The sequence below is a fragment of the Lonchura striata genome, chromosome 4 (genome assembly GCF_046129695.1).
Source record: "Lonchura striata isolate bLonStr1 chromosome 4, bLonStr1.mat, whole genome shotgun sequence".
NCBI classification, from domain to species: domain Eukaryota; kingdom Metazoa; phylum Chordata; class Aves; order Passeriformes; family Estrildidae; genus Lonchura; species Lonchura striata.
Genome location: NC_134606.1, coordinates 46974199 through 46992715, shown reverse-complemented (window position 1 = coordinate 46992715; position 18517 = coordinate 46974199). Strand labels below are relative to the sequence as shown.

The window sequence follows — 18517 nt, the reverse complement described above, 5'->3', positions numbered from 1 at the left end:
CTACAGTAACAAACTGAGAAACCTTTGGTGCTGTAGTGTCTACTGATCTTTGCAAATTTGGTGCCATTTTCATATAAATTCTTCACAATTAGCAAGAGTTGGCTTTTATGTTGTAAAACTTTCAGGATGACACTGTATAACTGATACTTTGTCAGGTAACTGAGTGTTACAGTTTGCTGTGTACACGCAAGAGGTACTAGAGCTAGAGTTGTGATTTGTGTTGCAATCTATTCATTGTGTTAAAAAAATCCAAAGCAACTATTGCACTAGCTGTACTTTTAAAAAAGCAATAATGGGAGCATCTTGTAGCTTTTCTCTCCAGAGGTGCTGTCTGTCATGATCACTTCACTGTCAAATGTGAATTTGGTAAAACATGTTGAAGAAATTGTCCTGTGTGGTTTACTTGACACATACAAGTTGAGATTTTATTGTCAACCTGTGTACTAATGAATACAGCTGGACTATTTACATAACCACCCACATCTTTAAAAAACAAAAACTTTATATCCATTTATGGTGCTAATGATCTCAAATATTATAAAGAGCTGGTATTCTCTTATTACACATGAACACTAAGGAAAGCTGTTGTTGACACCTTTGAATAAAATAAAATTTCTCTACATTTTAAGCCTGTTCCAAATGCTTTTTATATAAATACAATGCTTTTCTATTTCTGTTTTATATAAAAATGGTAAAAAATTGTATTTTAATGTAGGAAAACAGTAGGAGTGTATATTGTTCTAAATCACATGTCCAATTCTTAATTTTCATACATTTAGGATAGCTAATCTTCTGAAACTCAGTCTAAAATCTAAGAATTTCAATAGGTAGGATTAAGGGACAGGCTGGTAGTTGAAATAAAATAATTCTCTGTCTTCATCATCACTGTTAAAGCCTTGGAGATAGAGGGAGAGGATGTGAAATGGACAAAGCTGTGTTAGGAGGACACTTGATTATGCAGTGTAGGTGTATATTTTGTTGAAACTTTAAAAATCCCAAACAAGTTGTGATGGACATGACCATATAGGTATTTAAAGAGGTGAAGTGAAACAAGGTAATTGTCAAGGCAGTTCACAGTATGACATTACAAAAACATGTGAAGGAACCTTAAACTAGATTGCTTAGATTGTGAAACAACAAAGTAATTTTCTAGCTTTGTTTGAAAGCTTCACAAGCAACTCTTTCTTAAGACGAAAAAATGTCTTGTGCCTTCTGTTGCAGAAGTTACTGTTGCTGTCCCCCTCCCTTTGGTTGTGATTTTATTGCATAAAATGGACAGTGCACTTCCAGATCTTTCCAAGAAGCATTTCTGGGCAGCAGTACCTACACTTTCTATCCACAGAGAATACCGAGCCTTTAGTTCTTATTAAAGGCCCCTTACTTGTGAGCTTACAGTTGTGAAAGTATCTGCCTGTGACAGCTATGGCAATCCTGCTGTAGTCAGCTCTTCAATGAGCATGATGCCCTTAATTCACCTGGACACATGAAGGTGCAGAGCGGGTGCCATGCCCAGGTGCACCGGTGGCACTGCAGCACATCCCTCTGCTCTGAAATGGTTGTGCCCTAAGTGATTATCCTTCATATACTAGAATAAATTCTCTTTAATCACTTCCACCCAGCACTTCAGGAAGTAAATGGGGTTCTCAAAGATCTATTTTATGGAATTTCAGTGCAAAGAATATTCCATGTGTAGAATAACTTAATTTAATGCAGAAATAAGTGCACCATCTAGGATAAAACCAGGGCTGGGGGGGGTGGGGTGGGGGTGGTGTTGTCTGAAGGTGGGTAGTCTAGTAACAATAGTTTGGATTGTTGTCCTACTTGTCTCTGTGCCTGCTTTTATAGTAGGACCCTTGGAAAAGCCAAAGATTGAACAAAGTAATCTGTAATAGTGCTAAGCCACATTGAAATATCATTTTCCTACTTTAATTACTAGATGCTTCAGAGAAAATGGATTATATATTTTTTTTAATTTACAAAAAAAAGTGCAATATTTACAGAACTGTTAAGAGGCAAATGGCTGCATGTTTCAATGTTCTGCAAAAACACATTTATGAGCATGTGACATGCACTTGGCCAAAACTGAGTTTTTTTAGCTTTAGCTGCTGTGTTACAGAAACATGTTTCAGTGCACTAGTGCAGCTCAGAACTTTCAAATATTTTAAATGTGGTTTTGACAAGGAGAGTGTTTCTTATTAATAAAGTGCCTGTGGAAGTAAAAATCCAAAAGTTGCCTGCAAGCTCAAATAAAGCATATAAAACTACAGCCCATACTTGAAGAGAATGGGTGCTAACTAAGCAGCTGTGTAGAACAGCTGGTCAACAGTCCTAAGCATTGACAGGATTCAAAGATTAAGTTTGAGCAAAGAATGTTACGTTGCTTTTGTGAGTTTACTGTGTTAAACTTCCAATGCTTCTGCTTGGGCCTTAACTCTGTAACTTGGTTATCTTTAAAGAAAAATTAGTTCCTTTGAAGTATTCTATTTTAGATGTGTTTTGTTTTTGGTTTTGTTTTTTTTTCCTGGTAGTCTTTACTCTAGTGGGGATTTTTGTTTGCTTGTTGCATGGAGCTATATTTTGACCCGTTAAAAGTGTCACCATATGGTTTTGATTCCTCAGGGGTAAGAGAGTTTGAAGAACGGTTTTTCCTTAAGTGCAGAATTAAAGGAGGTGTGGTTTTTATTACACTGATGCTAGGACTGAATAGGAAGGATTTACAAGGAAAGGACTGTAGTGCTAAAGCTTGTATATGTAGTTATTAGGGGTATGCAGAATATTAGTCAAGTACCTGATATGTTTTACTGTTAATTTCATATTTTTAAAAGAGGTTATTTGGTTCTAATTTAAATTGCAGAAACTGATTTTAATGTTGCAACAGCTGTTATTTTAACTTGAAATATCCACTTATGTACCGATATGTTAGAGGAAAAGTTATATTTTATCACTTAAAGTTTTGAAATTAATCACATTTTCTATCAAAATTAATGTGCAGTTTAATATCTGGACAGCCTAGAATTGGCCATATGCCACTGAAACCAAACTTCCAGCTGCATACATAGGGAAGGAAGGCATTTTTTAAATCTAGTTCAGCTTCTTGACTAGACTGAAGGAAGTGAGGCTAGATTACTCTTGTACACAGAAAACAGGCAAAAACAGTAATGTGTTTCAGCTGTGCTGAATACCTTAGCTTCTTATTTTCACAATACACCACAAACTTTTCTGGAGACTCAGATATGAAATACCTTTAGTTCAGCTAAATTTTCATCTGTTTTTATATATTTTTTCTAATAGATGCATTTTATTTGTATACATTGTAATTATCTGCTGAATTTCTGCCGAATATGGACAAAATGAAAGCTGTATTCTATTCTGCCAGTCCAAGTCTGTTCTTAGTCTTTCTCTTTTGTTCAATCCATGGCTGGTGAAATTCCACTTGTTGTTTAGATTAAAAAGACAGTTGCCTTAATTGCTCAGATGAAAACTGACCTTGGCCATTTAAAGCTTTATGTATTTCTGAAATTGCTGTAACTTCTGTATAATTCCAATAAAACCTTTTTAATACAGTTCAGCCATTATTTTATGAGCAACTTGTCACTATCTTTACTGAATGTTCAACTGTTTAAAAAAAAGTTTGTTTAGCAACACCCTTTTTAATGGACAAGCTCCCTTGTTTCTGTTCTTGTTTTTGTTTTTGTTTTTTGGGGGTTACTTTAAAGGAGGAGGACTGTGGGCAAAACGTGAATACTTTTCTGTGTTAGTGAAGGCATATAGATCATTTACTAAACACACTGGTGCTGCAGCAAATTATTGGGAAAACCAGACAGTGGCATTTTTTCCAAGTCAATGTACCTCTCTAGGGGTTAAATTTTATACTGCTGATCAGCTGGAATAAGTGCACTAAGGTGTTTACTAGAGGGAGGGGGAAGTTACCCTTAAAACGAGTTCTGGGGGGGACGCGGCTCTGCCGGGCCGGGCCGGCGCGGGCGGTGTGGGGCCGGCCCCGCTCCCCGCCCACAGGCGGCGGGCCGGGGTCAGGGCGCCGCCGGCCGCGCCTCCCGCCCGCCCCCGCCATCTTAAACCGCTACGCGCCCGCGGCGGGCCGAGGCCGCCGCTCCCGCCGCTCCCGCCGCCCGCGGAGATGGCGGGGACGGCCGCGGAAGCTCGGGCGTGGCTGCTGCGGCCGCCCACGGCCACCGAGCTGCTGCTGGCGGCCCTGTGCTGGCTCGGCTGCTACTGGCTGCTGCGGCGGCGGCCGCGGGCGCTGTCGGGGCTGCCGCCGGGCCCCGCGCCCTGGCCGCTCGTGGGCAACTTCGCCTTCGCCCTTCTGCCGCCTCCGCTGCTGCGCAGGTGGGCGGTGGATGTGAAGGGCGACCGGCTCTCCCCCGCCTTCTCGCCCCACGTCTTCCTCACCGGCCTCACCAAGATGTACGGCAGCATCTTCCGGCTCTTCGTGGGCAGCCGCCCATTCATCATCCTCAACACCTTCGGCGCGGTGCGGGAGGCGCTGGTGCAGAAGGCGGAGGTGTTCAGCGACCGGCCCTCCGTGCCCATCGTCCTCATGATCACCCACCACAAGGGTAAGCGCCCGCGGAGCTGCCGCGGTGATGCTGCGGAGCGGGGGCTGCTCGGGACCGTGGCTGCTCTGCCGAAATTTCTAAATAATTCCCACGGATTGCGGACTGAGCTATTTACCTGCCTTTTCCTCCTCGCGTACGTCCCTCGCCCTGCTGCTGACAGAGAGAAGCTCGCCCTGCCTTGAGGTGCAGCATCCCCGCGAAGTTGGCGGTGCTTGAGCCGTGCACCGCAGAGCATCTCTGGGTGACTGAAGTGCCTGATCCCTTTAGCTCTGTGCACGGCCAAGGGACTGAGGAGCTGCTGGGGTGGTTTAGACTGGAGAAGAGGAGGCTCAGGGGAGGCCTTATCTCTCTCCCCAACTGCCTGAAAAAGGCTTGTAGCCAGGGCGGGTTGGTCTCCTGGGTAATAAGGGATAGGACAAGAGGAAATGGCCTCAAGTTGCACCAGGGGAAGTTTAAGCTGGGCATTAGGAGGAATTCCTTCACAGAAAGGGTGGTTTGACAGTGGAATGAACTGCCCAGGGGGACGGTGGAATCACCGTGACGGATGGTGTTTATGGAAGGGCTGGACGTGGCACTCAGTGCCATGGTCCCGTTGACATGTTGGTTCAGTCATAAGTTGGAATCAATCTCAGAGGTCTTTTCCAACCTCGTTGTTTCCGTGACTGGCATTCGTGCAGGGGTTTAAGACACGTCTGGTCTGTCACCTGGGAGCTTTCTGATTTTGGCTGTGGGAGGGAAGAAATTTCGAGTATTTGGGCAGTGGTACTGAGCAATTCCCCAGTTCTTACCAAGGTAGCGGTGGCAGAGATCAGGCTTCTGTGGAGTCCCATGGCTGTGTGGTCCTGCACTGCCTCTGTGCAGGCTACTGTTGCTGAGATATTTGCAAGTGCGTTATTCTGCTTGTCAGAACTTACTGAGCATGTTTGGGTTTGGTTGTCCTTTACTTTTTTTTTAAGAGTCCAAAGGAAAGTTACTAGCTTTTGCAGAAAAATGGCATGAAGGGTTTAAACACATGCTGACATTACTGCAGGTAGAATTTCTTCATGTTTAGTTTTTAGGTCATTACTGATCTCAGTGTTTAGGAAAGTATACTTAACCCTTTTTCAGTTTAGGAGGTGGACAACAGAAGGCTTGTTAGTGTGCTGGCTTGCTATGAAACTTACCTATTTTTTATTTTTTCCAAGGTTAGGGAAATCTGGTTTTTAAGTGCATGAAACATTTATCTGTTTTTATTTTCCTTTTTTTTTTTCCTATTTCAGAATTGCCCTAGTAAAGAAAGTGAGTGGGTTAGGTCTTGTTTATTAAAATGCTATCTGGTACCATTGCTGAAGTCTGTTTAAAGAATAAAAAAAACAAATGATGTTTTGTGTTGGTTTAATGATATTGTTCCAAGACAGATCTTACTGGCATGTTGTTATCATGTGTGAGTATTTTTAGGTACAGTACTTCAGCAAGAACTGGTGAAGGAAAGGGGAAGAGGAGTTAAATAATTTTACCAGTGCTGTAAAACCTAATATTCAGACCCATAGTAGATTTCTTTTCCCTTGAATGTCGTGAATGTCATATGTTTCTTGTTCTCTGTCAGACCTTTTAGAATATGGTGAACCAAAGAGGAGCCAGGACAGTTTGCAGCTTCCACCAGTGGGTGCTCCAGAAGAGTTGGATGTACCAGGAACCTGTTGTCCATGGCCAAAGCATGCTACAAGCAAGCCCAGGGACAGTGCCTGGCTGTGTTGCACTGTGGCAGGGACATTGTGTTGCTCTGGGCTTGGTTTTATCTGTAAGGTCACCATAGCTGTGCTTGGGCATGAGGACTACAGCATCAGGCTGCCCAGCAGTCCATACAGCATCCCCAGCTGTTCCATAGTGCTCGTGTTAGCGCATGCTGGATTGCCACAGATGTAGGAGTATTGTACAGCGAACCACAAGGGTGATGATGTCTTCTGAGTACACAAAGGGTGAAAATGGGCAGTGGGGTCACTGCCCCCTGCAAGCTGGTTCTCCAAATGCCAGTGGAAGTGGCAGATGCTGTCCCTGTGCTGCCTTGGGTTTAGTGGTGGCAAGAGGAGATGACTGAGCCTCTGCGATGCTGAGTTTGTGCTAACGAGTGTTGCTTTTTTCATCTGTGGTTCGTGGGGGTGACAGATGGGTTACAACACTCAAACTGGAGGCCTCTTAAGATTGGTTTGGGAGATAATTTCAGGAGTTTGTGGCTGAGATATTTCTGCAGGTAGGGACAGCAGCAGTTATGTTAGTATGTGCTAGGAAAAGAAACAATAAAGACAGGATGATGGGTAACTTCAGATCTACCATTCACAATTTGGGTACTACAGCTCTGGGAGGTTTAGTGTCCATTTTGGGTTCCTGCATGTCCTTGGGTTCTTTGGGTTCCTTCATTCTGTAAGTGAGCTATTGTGGTATGAGCTTACAGAGATACTTTCTTCTAAGCTACATTTGCTGGTATAGTTTTGTCTTTACCTTGAGCTGCCCTGCTAGGTATGGTATGGAAGAAAGAGGGGCTTATCTCAGCTGTGTGGTTCTGTTGCATGTAAGATGCAAAGAAAATAATTGTGCCTGGGGAGAGCAGGTAGAAGTATCACAAATGTCAAACACTACATTTCAGCAACTTGATTAGTAAGTGAGGGAGGCCTTCTTGGCTACATAGAAAGTGCCATAACTTCAGGGAGAAGGTAGTATCAATTCTTAATTCTTAATTAATTATCACATATGTCTGCAGAAAGAGAAGTAGTAGACTGGGGAAAACCAGATATTTTTGTGGTCTAATTTTAGTGTTTTAGTTTTTTGTATTCTAAAGCTACGAGAGGTAGCAAAGACTGAATCTGTAGAGTACATGGAGTCAGAGTGGTTGTCTGCCACTGTACATATCCATCCACATGTGGACATCTGACAATACAGAAGTAGAATGTTATTAAATGTCATGAGTGCTGTGTTTATGCATGTTCCCAGTATTGTAGCAGCACTTGAGCTAGCTGTAAAAAAGGGGATGGAGGATTAAGTAAGCCTTTGCTTCTTGTGAGGATTTGATTTTTTTTTTTTTTTTTTGTGTAAAAAGGGGGAATAAAATGAACTCTCTGGTTTTGTGAGTTTGTTGGTTGCATTGAAAGGGTTTCATTAACAGCTCGTAGAGATTAGGCCTCTGTAGTGAGCATGAAATCCTGGTTATTGTTGCTTCAGAATTTATTATTTTATGTCCTTTAGGTTTGTTTTTTTTTTGCTGTTTGTTTTGTTTTGCTTTGCATTAATTTGTTTACAGGGGAGGTTAATTTTGTTGTTTGGGTTTTTTTAAGAGTAGAGATGTCTGTGCTGAGTAACTTGGCTTTTTAGGGCCGGCAGATTTTCTTTGAAATTAACAAAGGACTATTCCATTATTGTAGCTTGGTAGGGATGCAGTTGAGAGTTACCTCTGTTATTCTGTCTTTATGCTTTCCTTCTTCCTTAATCTGTCTTCTGTGTAATTCTTTCCCAATTTACAAATCAGTTGTCAGTATTCTGCAGCAGTCTGGGGCTAAGGGACATCAGAAAACACCCATGCTCTCTGCAGGACTGCTGGAGAGGCTCACTGCGTGTGGCGAGGTTTGTTGTTGGTGTTAGCTTTTCTGTGGGCCTAGGCAAGTCTCTTTTACATTCAAGACAATACATCTGTTTTCTTTTATGAAAGTATTTGGATCCTAAAACTAATTTTCCTAACCAAAAAAAAAAAAAAAAAAAAGGGAAGAGACTGTGGAAGCATAGCCTGTTTTGGAGATATTTGTTGCAGGATAGAAATAGTGATAACTTTGTTTTGTTCCAAGAAATCCATGTTTCTTTTGCAACCCAGCCACAAACTGTGGAAACCCAGGGTTCTTGGTTCTTGGCCAAATTCAGCCCCAAATACTCCTGTTTTTTCACTTAACCTACTTGAGGACACCAGTGCTAACAGAAAACACTTGAGAGAGGGAATCTGGGAAGTTTCGGTTCTGTTTTTTGAAGGGCCAGGAAGTGGGCATTTGAATAGATTGCCTGAGGAATGTCTTCATGCAAAGATGAAATTCAGCTGTTTCTGAGCTTGTCCTGACTCTTCCTAATGCTGTTTAGGACGTTTTAAGCTAGGTCATGTGTTTGTATTCTTTTAGCATTAAGAGCTAGGAACATTAATAGAAATGTTCATTTGTAATAAAAATGTAAGTAATGTTAAATATTGAAACGTGGTGCATCTTTTAGTACTTATGTACTACTTCTATTTTCTTATGGCCATTTCTCCTTTTAAATTCAATTTTAAGGTTTGCAGTTGACTGAAGAATGGATGTTGCTTTAACAAAGTAACTTTTTTTTTTTTCCTGGAAACAAAAAATGGTGTCATTTTACTAGAAGAAAAAAAATCCAGAACTAGATCATGTTTGATGACTAAACTTTCTCAGGTTAACCATGGAGTACATTAGAAATTGCAGGTTGTGTATTTGTTACCCTGTGGTGTCTTTGGTGTGGTCTTTTAATTCAACATAAGAGATGTTTCTGTTTGAAAGTGAGTAATAGGGATTTAATTTAAATGGTGTTTCATAATGACATAATCATGCAGAACAAGTGCCTAGGGGCATCAAAACTGTTGAGATGCATATCAGGCAGGGTTTTGCCGAGTGTTTCTGAACCTGTCTTCACCTTCCCAATTTTCTTACAGTGCGAGTATCCTGTATTTTTATTGTAACTTAAAGCTAAAGCTCACTTGTAATAGACACACTTGCAAAAAGTATTGAGAAGTTTGTATAACACGAAGTGGGGGAATACAAATCAGTTTGTGTTTTAATGTCTTCTGTTGCTAAAGAAGTTCATGTCTCAGGACATTGGGAGAAAAGGCTGTATCTAACATATATCCCAGACAAACTGTTCCCTCTTCTCCATCTATTTATGTCTTGCAAAGTCTAATGAAACTAGTGCTGTAACTTGAATATTCATTTCAGTGATGAGGAAAAGGAGGGACAGGATTTCCAAAAGCTATAATAAGGAACCTTGTGTTTTCCCTTTAGCTCCTAGACCAGGTGCTTGAGAGAGATTTGCTATGCATCATTTCCTTCTCTTCTGGCTCTTGGGTTGCAGGCATAGCTAACTATTTCTAATTGAAAGCTGGGCATTTTGGTTTCAGTCTCTCCCTTTTTCTTTCAGGTATTATTTTTGCACCTTATGGCCCTGTCTGGAAGCAACAAAGGAAATTCTCTCTCTCAACGCTGCGTCATTTTGGAGTAGGGAGACACAGCTTAGAGCCTAAAATCATAGAAGAGCTGAACTTTGTAAAGGAGGAAATGCTGAAGCATGGAAAGGATTCATTTAATCCCTTCCCAATCATTCGCAATGCGGTGTCCAATGTTATCTGTTCCATGGCTTTTGGCAAGCGTTTTAACTACGAGGATGATGAGTTCAAGACGATGCTGAAGAACATGGCCCGCGCTCTGGAGCTGAGCGTGAACAGCTACATGGTCCTGGTCAACATCTGCCCTTGGCTCTACTACCTTCCCTTTGGGCCTTTCCGGGAGCTTCGGCAAACTGAGTTAGACATTACTGCTTTTCTGAAGAGAATAATTGCCCAGCACAGGGATACGCTGGATGCAGCAAATCCCAGGGACTTCATTGATATGTACTTCATCCATGCAGAAGAAGAGAAGAACAACAAGGAGAGCAGTTTTAATGATGATTACCTGTTTTTTATCATCGGTGATCTCTTCATCGCGGGCACAGATACTACTTCCAACACACTGCTGTGGTGCCTGCTCTACATGTCTCTTTACCCTGAAGTACAAGGTAAGATTACTTTTATTCTAGGTGATTTATTCCAGACTGTAAAGCTCTAGATGAATGCTTGGAAACAGAAGCAGGCAGTGACAGTGAAGAAATCATTTGGAGGGCCAATGGTTCGTGTTGTATGTATGATTTGAAAGGCTGGTATGTAATCGGGCATCTCTTATCCTGCTGTTCCATGATGATTTTCTGGGTTAATGGTATATATAAGTGTTAAATGGCCCTTTAATCTGTGAGTTTCTTCTGGTTTGGGACAACTTTATTTTTCCCAAGCAATTCCGGGAACTTCAGCATGTTTGAAAAACTTTGGCAGTTATGACATTCCAGGTATGTAGCAGTGATAGAAGATGTGTGAAGACCATAGTGCTGAGGTCTGCTTTTATAGCTCCCTGAGCAGGGAGGTTCTTGAGCCTGGCAGCAGGGTCTGGGGAAGTAGAACACTACCTGCTCTAGAGGAAGATCAAATCAGAGATAGCTTAAGCAAACTGGACTTGCACAAATGCACAGCACCAGCTGCCAGTGTGGTTAGAGGGCCTCTCCCTGTCAGTCTTGAGTGCTTAGGGCAGGCAGTCGGGTGGGTTGCTGATGATGAAGGATGGAGGGGACAAAAACAGGCAGAACAAATTGGTCTTGTTCAGTGTTAGGGAAGGATCACTGTGGTAAAACCTTATGCTACCTACAACTGTCTGATCAAAAGATGTTAAGAAGATGGAGGCAGTCTCCCCTGAGGTGTGCAGCGGAGGGAAGGGAACCAATGGAAACAACCTACAATAAGAAAATTCTGATCAGATACTAGGAAAATAAATTGCCCTGTCACCATGGCAAAGGAGTTACACCGATTGCCCTGAGAGTTAAAAAAATCTCTGGTTTTGGAATTTTTCAGAACTAAGTGGGTCATGACTGGTAGTAGTCTCATCTACCCTGAGTTGGATCTGTTTGGAAAAATCTCTTTAAATAGGTCAAGATCATAGTTTATTGCATAAAGTCAACCAAACTGCAAAACAGGTCACCAGTTCAGTACATGGGAGAGAGTTCACTGGGAACAAATGTCAAGTTTTATTGCCATAGGCATGTTCTTCTGTTTTAATGTTGTGTGTTTTCACTGCCTGACTTGATATACAGTTACATGGATTAGATGCATTCTAAATTACACAGATGGAATCTAGAAGAGATTTGTGTTTGGTTTTTTAAACTTTTTTCCTTCTGCCTGGTACTGTATGTCTATGTGCTAGTCAATTTTCACTTTTCTGCTGGTCTCTAACAGTTTTATTACCTATCTCTGATATCCTCTTATGCTCTGGTTCTTGTCAAGTAATCTAAATATGCTCAGTATCCTGAATGCCTTGGAGCTATGTATGGGCCCTTTTTTTTTATTCCTGGTAATACATTTCTCTTAAACGTATTTCCTCCCTAGAGAAAATACCTGCATTGTGTATCCCTTATAAGTAGCAAAAGTTGCTTGCAGTCTTGGAAAGAAAACTAAGGGCTATCAGAGGAAAAATAAGTATTTTTCTCTTTGGAGAATGGTTTTGCTTTTTACACAGAAATAGAGAATAATGTGGATGGACAGTATAGTGAAGCCATGGGGAGTATTTGGTTTGTTCTGTTCCCCGACTTTGTTTTGGTCTTTGATTTCTGAAGATCATTGAGATTTTTAAATATATGAAAAGTTGTGTAACAGTTCAAATAACATGCTGTTGCAGAGACTGCTGGAGTTTATATTTTGCAGCTGGTAATGTGAGGAGAAGTTTGACTGCTGCCTATATAGTTCCTTCTATTTTTAGAAATTCTGAACAAATGAGTTATTCGGGATAAAGCACTGGTGTGACATTTGGTATGAGACAGTCTCATTAATTTTTTGTGTTTAATCTATTGAAAATTTTTTTGTTTAGATTACTGTGAAGATACATGCCTGAATAGAGGGCTATGATATGTCCCTAATGAAAGTAGCAAACCCCCACAAAGGAGGTACTGGAGAGCCGCTCTGTCAGCACATCTCTTGCTGTATTTTTTGTGGTTTTTGATGTTCCTCATGCATGAGCTTTTCTTCTGGGGCAAACCCAGTAGATGGCAGCAGCGGCTCCTTAGATACAGTTCAGGCAGCACTTGGGGATGCTGCTCGGGAAACCGGGACAGGTTTTTTTTGCATTGAGCTTTTATTTAATCTTGTATCACTGCTAAGGAGAGAAAAGAACAAAAACTCAGAGTATCAACAGCCTGGTTGGAAAAGGCAAGCGGAACAACCACAAAGTATGCAGGACATAAAGGGTAAAAAATGAAAACTGACTTCTATTATTTTTGAATAAAGGTTAATGTAGAGGTCTCCTTTTTCAAGAATATCTTTTTTGGTGTAGCCAGATTGCAAGTTACCTGCAAGAAAAGGAACATCATCCTGTATGTACATAGGTGAAGCAAATCCTGAATCTTGGAAACCTCTGTGAAGAGAATTACTTGTATGCTGAGCCTTTAGTAAAATGAAAGGGGCAAGCAAATAATTTGATTTTTTTTTGCTCCCAATGAATGAGAAAGTTGATAATCTCATTAACTTTGTTGACTTTGCATAAGGGCTGTCTGGGAAAGGAGCATCTGTTCCTGCCTTTGGGGGAAATAGCTGAGTTTAGGCTCTGTGAATAGAAAGTAGGAAATGGCAAGAACAAGTTAAATGGCTTCAATGCTTGCAGTAACAGCACCAGAATTCCTGCTCCAGAATGAAGTATCTAAAGCAACTGCATGAAAAACTTTCCCATCTCTTCATGCTCAGGCACACTCTTAAGTTCAAGTTCTTAATTGCAAAGCAGAAGCTTGATGTTTTCATCATCCAAGTTAATGCATAATTAAACTACCAAAATAAGATTATGAGTTTGGAGTAGCAACAGAACTTGACCTGTACTTTTCCAATACTGAAGTGCTAGCAATGTCTGTCAGCTCAGTAGCTTTACTCTTGACTGTTGTCAAGATTGTGCTTGGCTATTTTCTTCTTAGCTGAGTCTGTTCCTAAGGCTAATGTTGGCATAGCTATTTCAGCTAGGAATCACATCTTGAAGTAATTTTTGAGAAATCTATGTAAACAGTTAAGCAAGCACAGTCAGATGAAATTGAAATGTCTTCTCACATTATATGTCTTTTGACTTCTTTATTTTTCTTGCTCCCTTTGAATAGAAAAAGTTCATGCAGAAATTGAAGCAGTTCTAGGACGTGACAAAGTTCCCTCTCTTGCTCACAAGGCTCAAATGCCCTTCACAGAGGCAACCATTATGGAAGTGCAGAGGATGACTGCAGTTGTTCCCCTTTCTATTCCTCGAATGGCCTCAGAAACTGCTGGTAAGCATTCCTAGAGACTTGTTACTATAGCATTTCCTCTGGGATCTGATGGGACATCTAGGGATTCATCTGAAGATCTGATGGGACATCTAGTGATAATTTACAGAGACCTCATTTATGTATTAAACCTGTAAAACAAATATGTAAAGTGCTCTTTATAGGGAGCAGGAGGCCTTGACATAGTTCTCTATGTAAGCAGCATGTCTGACCTGACATCCAGCAGTTTTTCTAATCTTGAGTGATTTTTTTCTCTGGGGGTCAGCTTGTATTGACTAGTGTGCTAAGTCATAGCTGGCAGCTGAGACTCCACCTTTGTACCTGAAACTGCGGAGCTGTTCTTGGCATTCTGACACAGAGGTCTGAAAACATCAGTTTAGAGTAATTGGTTTGCTAAAGGCTTATACTACTGACCTCCACATATACAGAAAACATTAAGAAATATTGCCTTCCAGCTCATCTGTGTGTTTTTATAAACATAGCTGAGCACTGGCCAAAGTCAGTGTGAGAGAGCAATACTCTACTTTTAAACCTATTACTGAATTGATCTGCTTTTCTAAATGTTTTGATTTGCAGGAGAGTGAGGTGCAACCAGCTGAAACGAGACTAGTAATTTCAAAACCATTGAGTCACAACAGTTCAAAATCCATCCTTTGACTGCGGTGGGGCTCTGGGACAGCACAGGAGCAGGAGGAAAGTGGGTCACAGTATTTGGGTGCTGCAGAGTGCATTTCTGACAACTGCTGCTTCCTGCCCTGTGCAGAAGCTGATGGTAAAACTTGGTGTCTTTCCAGCTGCTCAGGCTTGTTTGATTCTGACTCAAGCAGGGTAGCAGAGATCACCTTTGCCTTCAGCTTTTGCTACATTTGCAGCCCACAGCTAGGGATAGATATAATTTTTTGTGACATCCTCTTGTTGTCTTTTTACTGCTATTTTTCCCATGTTTTCTTCTAGCAACTTGTCACATTACTGTCTCTGCTTTTTTTTAAAGTGCTGCAGGGATATACAATTCCTAAGGGTAGTGTGATTGTGCCCAACCTGTGGTCAGTACACAGAGATCCTAACATCTGGGAGAAGCCAGATGAATTTCAGCCATCAAGATTTCTGGATGAAAATGGCCAGCTGATAAAGAAAGAGTCATTCATTCCTTTTGGAATGGGTAAGATAATCTACATGGAGTCATTAGCTGGGTGAGTGGGTGGTGGTGTTTCAAGTGTAGGGCCTTGGGGGTGAGATGTAAAAGTTGCACATAGGACCAATTATATAAGTAGATTTATTATTACAGTTGGTGGCTTGAAAAATGGTTTGGGTTCCTAAAGAGCTAGTCTCCAGGCAGAAATTATGAATTGTCCTTTAATACTGCTTTTGCTGTGGATGTAAATATTGTTAATATGAACTAGTACAGCTGAGCAATGCTTAGACTCAAATACAGGAGGCCAGAGCTTCAGAGGTCATAGCTTAACAGTAGTTTGAGCCTTTTTTGGACTAAGGTAGCACAGGAATTACATGTGTGTTAACAAATTGGTCAACTGTATAAAGCCAGTAATACCTCTCTTCTAACTGTTCTTTAGGTAAACGTGTGTGCATGGGCGAGCAGTTGGCAAAAATGGAGCTGTTCTTGATTTTTTCAAGTCTTATGCAAAGTTTTACCTTTATGTACCCTGAAAATGCTGCAAAACCATCTATGGAGGGAAGGTTTGGTCTAACGTTAGCTCCATGTCCATTCAACATAATAGCTTTGAAGAAATGATACAGTGTCAAAAGAGATTAAGCAAAGAAATACTGCACTTTTAAAATACAGCTTTTTTTTTTTTAATATTATTATTTCCAGCTTATTTTGTTACTTTCTTTCCAGAAAATAACCCAAACTGCATAGTTTTCATAGTCAGTGAGAATGATCCATTTAGCCTTCTGGAAAGAAGATTTTTTTTTTTCTGTCAGCTGTTGCATTCCACAAATTAACTGACAGCATAGTTTTTAATTTGATACTCAAACTTGGTGGGCTTACTCTGTTGATTATGGTCAGTTTGTCAAATGTTGATTATGGGAGAATGGTCCAAAACATTTGTTACTGTTCTGGCAAAAAGTAATTGTAAAAAATTGTGAAAGCAACACATAAACATTTCATTTACCAAAGGAGTGAAACACATAATATAATATTAAAAGTGTTAATGAATTGTTAGCATTTTCTGTGAAAAGAAAGATTATAACTGAGCTTAAATAATTACTTATGCTTTTTGGAAATTACCAAATGACATTACTTTTAACCTTGGAGGATTCTTTTTTGCAACTAACTTATAGATGTAGTAGATTGGATCCAAATATCCTTGAGATTCAGGGCTCACTGTAAAAAAGCAGGTACCAAGTTGGAAAAGCCAGGATTTGAAGCCAAATGAATCCTTGAATATGCCATATTCTCAGCACGTAATGGGTGTGCAGTATCGGGATGCAGATGTTTTATCTCAGATACAAACTAAAGCAGAATTCTCTAACAAGAAACAGCAGAACTCTGATCTTCCAGTGCCAAACATATTCAAGACATCTTGCTGCCTCTTGGCATTTATTGTTTACCTCATGGCAGCAGTGGCTGCAGGCTGGACGGGACCAGCAGCTGCTCACTGGGGAAAACACTCCATGTGTAGTCCTGAAGTTGAGGCTGGTGCTCAGGTTTTTCATCCACAGGCAGTGTGGACAGTACTGCCACAACCTCTGGCTTTGGGAACTGGAGTCTTCAAATATGGCATCACTACAGCAGTACAGGTACTGCTTATACATTTACCATGGAACAGGAATAAGCTGACAAACTTGAGGTTTGAATATAATGACTCTCTCTTTATTATTCTCCATATAGAGTAAAAGTATCTGTAGTTCAGACAGCATTAGTGTGTCAGTACTTTTTTCACATGCAGAGTGTTAGTGCTCTTAACCACTGTCAAACCAGCTGCCAAGGAAACCTCATGGTGATTGTTTCAGAGCAGGGCACTCGGTCTTGCCCTATACTTCAGACATGGAAAGTCATCTTTTGGGGGACTATGTAACAACTAATCTTTAAATAGTTGTTCTTAATCATTCTTTAATCTCTTTACACTCCTTTTGATCAATCAGAATTTCATATCACGTGAATTAAGTTCTCATATACTCTTCTAAAAAGATTTTTTTCCCTCACTGGAGATCTAGAGTGGGACCCGGAGCCCTCCTAATGTCAAGTTTACAAGACTGGAATGTGAATTTCAATGTAATTTAGAATTGGGTATTCCATAGCAGAAACAAAACCCAAATTGTAAAAGAAGAGACAACTTCTCAGCTTTACATTAATGTCTGGTTTTGTCAATTTTAACACTGAAGTTTTAAAAGCCAGGTAGTGCCTAACAAAGACTGCAAGATAGTTATTTTGTATTTAAATTAAGGTTTTCTGTTACCTGCTTTGAATAACAGAGTGCCTTAATTTTTGAATTATGTATTTGGTTGGCCAGGTATCCACTGTTTGTGTGAGAACTTTCAGTTCTCTAATTAGGTTAACTTTGGGCTATATAGGCTTGTGGGTTTGGTTTTTTGGTATGAAGTTTTTGAAAATTAAGTACAATAAAAAGTTGAGTTTGGTAACAATGACAGTGAACTTGCTCTTAAACCAGACAGTACTGGAGAATTAAGCACTTTATTTTATTTAATTTTGTATTTTCCAATTAATAAATAGATTCTGTAGAGTTGGGATTTTTGTCTGGAAATCCTAAAATTATGCTTAATTGAGAAGCTAAAATTAAGTGCTGATAATATTTATCTTTTTGTTGAAATGCCTCTTTAAACAACATAATGATGTTGGTGTGCAACTGATCATTTGTACAATATACCCGTCCTTTTAATCAATGAGGACGCATTTGAAAAGCACTTTAGTATTTTTTTTACAGATTCCAAAGAAGATACAATTCACATAATCCCCTGGAATGTGAAACTGTACATATTTGTGCTTGTTTTGCCTGCTGAGTTTAGTTTAAAATGTCACATTTGAAAACTATCCTTTGAGAATTAGCCTTCTACAAATTATACTTTGAAAATGTGTTTTTTGGTTATATATGTAATCAAATGCTTCAATGTGTGACAGGCTAAAACTACTGATTGGAGGTTCCAACCATGTCAAGGTGTGCAAGAATACATGATGCTGTTGGAAATGACAATAAAGACCTGCCTTTCATACCTTCCAGGTGCATTGAAATTTTCACAGGACACCATAAAAGTAGCTAAACAATAGCACGGAAGCAGCAAAATCTGTGGTTTTCAAAGTGTGTTGCCATCTTTGGCAAACTGTAAAGAGTGGTAGCAAAGTTGGTTTGTTTTTGTAAATGTATCCTTCCCTTCTCCTTTTTTTAGCAGAGGAAGCATCTTAAATGCCTCGTTGAAAAAATGTATGCTCAGATAAGTGGGTGACTGTTTCTGAATGCTGCAAATATCTTTATTTCTAAAATTACTTTGCTTCAATGTGTTTTTATTTTGAATAAAGTAATTCCCAAGTAAGTGTTTCACAGCTTTGCATAGTTATTTCAATGAGTTCCACTTACTGACTAAACTTGTGGTGTTTGGCATCTTACATCTTGCAGAATAAGCTTCTGAGTGAGAAAATGTTAAAAATGCTTTGGATGAGGAGTGAAGGAGGTGGGGAAACAAAGTGAAATTGGGAAAATAACATTGCCAGGCATGTTATGATCAAATGACAGAAAGAGGTTTTTTTAAAAACAGTTATCCAGAATAGAAGAGGGAATGGTAGGAGATGAGGGAGGTAAAAGAGCAAATGAATTGTCAGCAGTAGGAGGTTTGCAGTCTGCAGGAAAGAAAACCTGGGC

At 40.3% G+C, this 18517-nt stretch overlaps 1 protein-coding gene across 1 annotated transcript; it reads left to right on the top strand.

Annotated features, from left to right (window-relative positions):
• The first annotated feature begins 4138 nt into the window (after positions 1-4138).
• On the top strand, positions 4139-18201 carry CYP2U1 (cytochrome P450 family 2 subfamily U member 1). Its single transcript, XM_021525520.2, has 5 exons — positions 4139-4577; positions 9735-10367; positions 13524-13685; positions 14674-14841; positions 15254-18201. Exons 1-5 carry the CDS (start codon positions 4139-4141, stop codon positions 15430-15432), a joined length of 1581 nt encoding a protein of 526 aa, XP_021381195.1. The 3' UTR covers positions 15433-18201.
• The last annotated feature ends 316 nt before the right edge of the window (positions 18202-18517 follow it).

Bases quoted from the DNA above. Each gene is read 5' to 3' on its own strand.
- CYP2U1 (XM_021525520.2), top strand. From the start codon at position 4,139: ATGGCGGGGACGGCCGCGGAAGCTCGGGCGTGGCTGCTGCGGCCGCCC. The intron at 13,686-14,673 runs GTAAGCATTCCT...TTTTTTTTAAAG, and splicing joins AATGGCCTCAGAAACTGCTG to TGCTGCAGGGATATACAATT. The intron at 14,842-15,253 runs GTAAGATAATCT...ACTGTTCTTTAG, and splicing joins ATTCATTCCTTTTGGAATGG to GTAAACGTGTGTGCATGGGC.